General features: G+C 41.7%; 1 protein-coding gene across 2 annotated transcripts; it reads right to left on the reverse strand.

The window, feature by feature from the left end:
• Nucleotides 1-649: 649 nt before the first annotated feature.
• On the reverse strand, nt 650-3,768 carry LOC147455910 (heat shock 70 kDa protein, mitochondrial-like). Of its 2 annotated transcripts, none has more exons than XM_086514535.1 (5): nt 3,511-3,768; nt 3,163-3,245; nt 2,861-2,939; nt 2,197-2,763; nt 650-2,108 (listed from the first exon to the last, which is right to left on the reverse strand). In XM_086514535.1, the coding sequence occupies exons 1-5, from the start codon at nt 3,601-3,603 to the stop codon at nt 879-881; spliced, it is 2,052 nt and encodes a 683-aa protein (XP_086370661.1). In that variant the 5' UTR covers nt 3,604-3,768; the 3' UTR covers nt 650-878. The 2 variants fall into 2 exon arrangements, with proteins under 2 accessions (XP_086370661.1, XP_086370662.1); XM_086514536.1 differs by having other exon boundaries at nt 2,861-2,874; nt 3,511-3,668.
• Nucleotides 3,769-8,180: the final 4,412 nt, after the last annotated feature.

Consider the following 8,180-nt stretch of genomic DNA (forward strand, 5'->3'; position numbering starts at 1 on the left):
ACAATGTGAATAGGAAGAATTCTAATCGTGCGAAGACTACCAGTGTTTTAGAGCTACCTCAAAGAGTTTGTGCTTTGGCCATGGGACCCTTGAACTTCTCGATGCTCATGAGACTATGCTACTAATGCAATGTGGAGAGATTAGCCTCTAACTTGTTAATCAAATGCACGTAAAAACAATGAAGTAAGAGACTGGCAATGGAAAAATGATAAAGAGGTTCTCCCTCTTAATTTCTCTCTTGCTTGTACCATTCGTTAGTGAAATTTATTAGAGATCGGTCGGTATACACAGACTTGACCAATTGTTCTCCATTAGTGTGTTGAGACTCATTAGGTCCCTGTGCATCCTGTGTGAAGGACTTGATAAATTTGTGCACAATTGTTTCTTTAGTAGGGAGTGAGGAGATGTGATTCGGAAAATACCCCATTGCCATTGAGCACCTCCTAGCGAGTTGGAACTCTTCTATGTTGTCCTTGATTGCCTTTGTAGTTAGCCATTGCATTGCAAGGCTCTAACATGGTATCTAGCGTCCTGAAACCCATCACATTATGGCCAAAGGCGCTCTTCACTCATGTCCCACATACAGCAGCAAAGTTGGCGAAGAAACATAAAAAACAGCCTTCTTCATGAATCAACTGTGGCAACCCGATGACCAGTGAGTATATACTTATATAATTGGCTTGTTACAACAACAAACAAAATGTACACAGACAGTTGAAGCCTTATTCTAAGTGGGAATACAACCTTACAATTCTGAAAGCTGTTGCAGACTATGATACCTACGTAGTAACCACATCAGGAGAGACCAGAGTCTGTCTTCGGTCTCTACAACCTGTAGTTTTACCTACTCCGGTCATATGACAGTAAAACCTAACACTCTACTTCTTAGCCACATCTTCATACTCAGCCTCAGTTGCTTGATCTGCACCGCCTGAACCCCCCGACTGCTTGGAGAGACCTTCTCCAATTTTCATGGCAGCTGCTTGGACCGTACTGGTCTTTTCTTTTATCAAAGAAGCATTGTCCGACTCCAGTACTGACCTGAGGTCCCTAAGGGCAGATTGAATGTTATCAACAACATCTGAGGGCAACTTGTCTTTATACTCATTCAAGCTCTTCTCTGTGGAGTAAATAACACTGTCAGCTTCATTCTTGGCATCGATGGCATTCTTCCTCTCTTTGTCTTTCTCGGCATACAACTCTGCATCTTTTACCATCCTCTGAATGTCAGCCTCTGACAAGCCTCCAGATGACTGAATTGTTATCTGCTGTTCCTTTCCAGTCGCCTTATCCTTGGCCGACACATTCACTATACCGTTAGCATCAATGTCAAAAGTAACCTCAATCTGTGGCACACCTCGTGGAGCAGGGGGGATACCAACCAACTCAAATTGTCCCAAGAGCTTGTTGTCCGAAGCCATTTCCCTTTCACCCTGCAAGACCTTGATACCCACCTGCGTCTGGCTATCTGCAGCGGTTGAGAAAACCTGACTTTTCTTTGTAGGAATAGTAGTGTTTCTTGAGATTAGCCGAGTGAATATGCCTCCAAGTGTCTCAATCCCAAGAGAGAGGGGTGTGACATCCAACAGAAGTAGATCTTTAACATCTCCTTTAAGGACACCACCCTGAATAGCAGCTCCCACAGCTACACACTCATCAGGGTTGACACCTTTGCTGGGTTCCTTTCCAAAAATTTCAGCGACTATTTCTTGTATTTTGGGCATTCTTGTCATTCCACCTACCAGCAGCACTTCTTGAACGTCCTTTGCCGAAATTCCTGCATCCTTTAGACAGTCCTTGCAAGGTTGTTTTGTTCTTTCAATTAAATCATTAACAAGCGACTCGAGCTTCGAGCGGGTGATTGTTAAACTCAAATGCTTGGCACCTGAAGCATCAGCCGTTATAAAGGGGAGATTGATTTCAGTCTGAGTGGACGACGAAAGCTCCACCTTTGCCTTCTCTGCAGCTTCTCGAAGCCTTTGAATGGCCATCCTATCCTTGCTCAAATCAATACCCTGCTCCTTCTTAAACTCTTGCACCAAATAGTTCAGAAGAGCATTGTCAAAGTCGTCACCACCCAAAAATGTGTCCCCATTAGTGGCTTTTACCTGCAAAAAACAGAAAATCAGCCTCACAGAAACATAACATGCAGAACTCCTCAAATCCTCAATAAACAATGGTAAAAAAGAAACTCACCTCAAAAACACCACCTGATATTTCAAGAATTGAAATATCAAAAGTGCCACCTCCTAAATCGAAAACAGCAATAACTCCCTCTTTTTTGTCAGCCCCATATGCAAGAGATGCTGCTGTGGGTTCATTAATTATGCGGGCAACTTCAAGCCCTGCAATGCGCCCGGCATCCTTTGTTGCCTGCCGTTGGGCATCATTGAAATATGCAGGGACAGTAATGACAGCTTTAGAAACTGATTTACCAAGGTATGACTCTGCTGTTTCCCTCATCTTCATAAGGGTAAATGCAGCAATCTCACTAGGCGAATACTGCCGTCCACCTGCCTCCACCCATGCATCTCCATTCGGACCTCTTACAATTTTGTAAGACACCATTTTCATTTCTTTTTGCACTAACGGATCATCAAAACTTCGACCAATCAGCCTCTTAGTACCATAGACCGTGTTCTCAGGATTTGTAACTGCCTGCCTCTTAGCAGGTGTGCCCACAAGTCTCTCCCCTTTTGGAGTAAAGGCCACCACAGAAGGTGTTGTTCGAGATCCTTCAGAGTTTTCAATCACTCGTGGTGACTGGGAAGGGTAAAAAAGGATTAAATGATCTTAACATAGGCAAACCCATTCAATAATCATTTTTTCCTGCAGAGCAGTTTAGACCCTGCTGGCTCACCTTTCCTTCCATAACTGCAACACAGGAGTTTGTTGTACCAAGATCAATACCAATAATATCAGCAGCTGCTGCCTTTGTGCTGCGTTGATGATTATACACACAGTTAAAACACCTAAGAGACCTCTGCACACCCTTTAAAATCACAAATTATGGTCCTCTAAGGAGCAAGGAATAAGGAATTCAACAGGTCTTGAGTTCAAGCCCCGTCAAGACCCGTCAGATGGATCTTTAAGGTCTATAAAATTGTCCTTACACTTCAAGTGCCAAAGATTCCGAAAGAGGGTCAAAGCTGCCATACTAACCTGAAGGCTCGAGCACCGTCAAACCATCTCCTTGCCAAAGATGCTGCAAATTGCCTTGCAATTTTTGATGATTGCTCTTCTGCCTGCACACACAACCATAAATTCAATAACAGAAGCAAAGTCCTTCGCTTCCACTATGCGCAATGATGCTAACAAAAGATAACAAACTTGCACTACGCATTGATGATTATCTATGTCTCAAACTGTGGTAATAAAAAAACCTAGTTATAGTCATAGTATCGGAACGTAATTCCCCATGATTGTCAGCTGAAGCATCTTAGAAGCAAGCAGCTTTCAATTCAAAGTGCACAGTAGTGAAATCGTGAAAGGGAAAAAAGTTGTACTTACAACAGCTGCAGCGGCATAGCAGAAGCTGTAACCAACAGCTGAATGACTGGAACGACGAAGTAGCCGGGAGGCAAAAAGAGCGCAGGTGGCCATGGCAGCCCCCTCCTTTAAACACAAGAAAACGTCTTACGTACTTGAAAAAAAGCTATGTCGATGCGATCTTACTCGCCAAGGACGATCAGAAGGGCTAAAGAGGACAACAAAAGACAACTCCTGCACGCCACCACGAGAGTTTTCTGCGGCTGTCTAGAAGCTCCATCTAAGCCTTTGACACTAGGCAACTGCCGATCACTACTAAAAGCTGCTTAAGTGTCTGTCCACATGCCCTTATAGTAATCAGGACTCCTCAAAAACATATTTTGGCCTGCCTTGAAGGGTAAGTACTAAGGCCTTAGTGACGCCTCTCCTTTTTGGCTTTCTAAAAGAAGCCTTGGAGGCAGTGTTCGGATAATATCGTGCTGTTTTCAATTTCCAAAATGTCGGTTGAGGGCAAGGGAAAAAGGAGAAATTCCGCTTCAAAATAGAGAAAAATTGTGTAAAAATATGAAAAAATAGCCTAAGTTTCTAAAATTTCTTCTTGGCAAATTCAAGGAAATTAATTTTGAATGTTTGGAAAAATGATTTTTCTCAAAAGCTGCTTAGAGGAGAGTTCAACTAGGCATACTTTTAATGTTTTCTTTCATGATTGAGACGTGCCTTAAATGTCCTCTTGTATTTACTAAGCTGTCACCAATAGACCCATGTGAGTCAAATCTTGTAACAATAAAGTCGATTGAAGATTGTGGGAAGGGAAAGATCACAGAACACTATACACCTGATCCGGAGCTAGTTTGGATACCCAACGAGAACGACTTGTTTCGCTCGGCTCAACTATAAGAAAAAAAAATGAAGCTTCTTGCTCTTCATGTAGTTCATATACGGAAATACAAGCTTTGACACAACCTTCATCTACCATTGTAAATATCGATACAAACAAGAAAGAATTTGCACCTCCCATTGTAAGTTCACCACCTACAACAACATTGCAAGCCAAATCATAAGAGAGTACCTTACCACCCTTGCAACTAGATGAAACGCCTAGGGCGATTGAAAACTATTGGTCAAAGTCTTCATCCATAACAACTTGGAACAATTGGTTTCAAAAGGTGACCACATCGTTCCAAAAGGTAGGATCTACCCAAGGAAGGGGGGAGTGTTTGCTAACATCCATCATTCACTTGCTCCCCTCTTAACCTTCCTCCCTGACCTCTCAATCTCTTAATCTTAGGGAATGTATATATATAGCCCTATACTCAAAGAAAAAGAAAAAAGTAAACGAGCAAGAGCCACCAAACCAAAAGCTAGAAACCTACAAGTTCTAGTACAGAACCCAAAAATCATAATAACACATATGCACAAGGACACGATATTTTGACATGACCCTTATAATATTTACACACTAACCAACATCTATCTGTGTGTACAGATATGGCTAGTACGTTAGAGTCATCCACTCCTACCTTGGGTGAGAGGTACCCTCTTTACTTTTCACAAGTGTTTCTACCTAGTGCTTGCCTGTGAATGGGATTTGGTAGATACGCTAGCGTGCGAGAAGAATTTTGAGGAATTAGAATGGCTGATACGTCTCTTAACCACAACTGATCCCTACTTAATAGAGAACGTCTCTCCAATTGCACACGCGTACGTAACCTTTTGACCAAGATGACTATAAACGTCTAGGGACATTTTTAGTGAACATTTGTTCCTCTAATGATGAGGAATATTTACATGATTACACGGATGGCACGTATGATCTCACGAATAATGACTTTGTTTTTCTCGACGATGACAAGGATAGGGGTTTAGACCTAGGTCTACTTGCCCATCTATTCAATATCCTGCTCCCTTGACTCTCTAGGGGGGTGTAAATAATTAGGCTAGGGTTCTTTATGTTGTGTTGATTGTGTTTAATAAAGGTTGGTGCCTCTTCCCACTAGAGGTATTCCTTGTGTTTTCTAGTGTGTGCAGGAATGCATTGTAGCTGTTGGGATTTTGAATCTTTGTCTAGTTCACTCTTCGAATCGAGCACGATCATCAACACGAACATGGATTTCTTGTCTATTAGCATTGCCTCTTGTGATTTTTAGCATCCATGTTTGTTTACTTTAACTATGATTGGTAGCATAATATTCACCACATTTTCTTAGTATTGAACATTAGATTCAATATAATTTTAAGTCATAGTCCCTTGTTTAGGTTTATGAATCAAGCAGTCTGACTAAGCTAGTTTGACCAAGATAGACATTAAAGATCTTCTCTTAATACCATGGGAAATGCCTTCCTAATTGTCAATGGTTACTTTAGGTTCTTAATCCAATTTAAGCAGCATTGTGTGCAATGTACTAGTGCCTTCTAGTGGGATTAATCCCTCTTGACCTTTAGTTTAACTATTATAAAGGGAGTTTACCATTGTGATGAGCCTAGGGAGGGTAACAATGTCAATATGACCCCCCGAAGTTACAAAATTGAAAGGCAATGAAAAACAAACAAACAAAAAACAAAAGTGACAACAATGTAAAATCTTAATTTGGTACTAGAGCCCTAGAGGTTCCAAGTGTGGATGCTTTTCTTTGAAGCAAAAAGCTCAAGGCATACAAAATAAGCACACACGTCAAAAATTGAATCAATGTGAAAAAACTTTGAGGGGTCAAACAAAGGGAATAATTCATGCGATGATTTCATAAGCAATTACTTTTATCGTAGCTTAACTAAAAGGTCTTCTAGGCATAGCCTCTAGTCAGCCCTCGGACATGAAATACTTTGCTCTCGCGAGAATAAACAACTTAATTGACCAGAGAGAATTGAGAAGCTTGCCCATGGTATTAATAGTTGAACTCTAGCGCCTCTCGACCGTTAAAGTAGCGACCCTAGACTTGTTTATTCTTTGACCTTTACAAGTGCTTATGAGTTTGATTATATTACAGTTTAATGTTGACTGCTGACAAATAGTTTAATATTTTGTTATCAATCAATCTGTGTGCCTATTGATTGTATATGCTTTTTAATTGTATATGAGAATGCAATTACTATGCCAATTTTGGTTGATTTTGCAGTGTTTGAAGAAGGCTAAGGATATTCAATATCTTCCACCTCAATGAACAGGCTTCATTTCAATAGCTTTTGAGGACGGAATCTACATTAGGTAATGGGACATGTTAACCCTTACGGACACCCTATCACCTTCAACGGATGCCTTATTACTTATTTGAGTCATGGACCGGGCTTGTCAGTCCTATAAGGGTGTAGGTGATCATCGATGAGAGGCGCACCACTTCTCTTATTTTTACAGTATTTTTGCAATGACTGGCTACTGTGGGCGCCCATGTGTGAATGGGTCAAACTCTTATAAAAGTTCCATTTTGACCTAAAATCCTTATTCTTTGAGGTGCATGCTAAGAAGTGTTCTTGCTCTACCTGTATCTCCTTCGTATGCTCATGGATATGTGTGTGTGTGTGTGTGTGTGTGTGTGTGTGTGTGTGTGTGTGTGTGTGTATGCGAGAGAGAGAGAGAGAGAGAGAGAGAGAGAATGATCGAGCATTGCGGTGGCGGTGGCGAGGCGATTGAGCGCGGCAGTGACGGCGGCTCCTTCTTCTTCATGGCACAGAATCCTTCACGACGGAAAGCATTGAGCGGTGAGTGACACACCATCGCCTCTTTGAGCTTGCTAGGACTGTCTAGTTGTGTGCTTACAGCCATTCGTGGCTTGCACACAGTGTTTGGCAAGATCCATGCCTTCGACATATGCGGCAAAGCGCACAGCCATCGATGTACACAACCATCATCTACATACACTGGTTCATACCTCGCCATGCCACAGAGACATCGAATGATGACCTTCCCTTGATATGGCGTTGTAGTCTTTTCATGCACAACAAAGGATAAGTCTTGTATTGAACACTCTACAAAGTCTGTCTCCTAAGTAAATTCTTTGCTCCACTTTTTTCTCAGTCTTTTCTTGGCTTTCTGTCCATGATGACAAAGGGAGAATCAATGATCTGCAAAAAGGATCTCAAGGTGAAAGAAGAGCAACAACATAGAAGCAGTGGTGATGGTGTTCATGGTAGCAGGAGTGACCATGATAGTAGAACATGATCAACACGATGAGGGAGATCAAGGTAGACATGATCGACATGAGAGACGAAAATACGATGACATAGAGGATGAATATTGAGGGGTTCGTAGCCACATGGATGGTGAACAAAGAGCTCAAAGATCATGATGATTGCATGGATAAATACAAGGGATATGTTGGCAATGATAAAAATGATGAACACAGGGACCTGAGGAAGAGGGATCAAGATGATAGAAACGCTAGCTCTTCAAAAGAGCATCAACCACAGGAACTTGAGTTGTTCAATGTTTAACGAGGTAGGATTTAACATGTCATGGATCATGACTGCTTTGTGGAGCTTATAACTGGCTTTCATGACTGAAAGGAAGGAATTGTGCATGTGTCGCAAATTGACACACGTATGATCAAAACATATGGGTTAAGGTTGTTTCCATATGGGCTAGGGAAAGCCTTTCCATGAAGGAGGTGGACCAAAAGACAAGGCAAGATTCAGTCCCTTTGTATGATCAACCTTCAATAGGTCGCAAAGGGATTTTTGGGATCATTATCATAGAGCAG

The sequence above is a fragment of the Adiantum capillus-veneris genome, chromosome 6, assembly GCF_014529385.1.
Source record: "Adiantum capillus-veneris isolate H3 chromosome 6, ASM1452938v2, whole genome shotgun sequence".
Taxonomy (NCBI): Eukaryota; Viridiplantae; Streptophyta; class Polypodiopsida; order Polypodiales; family Pteridaceae; genus Adiantum; species Adiantum capillus-veneris.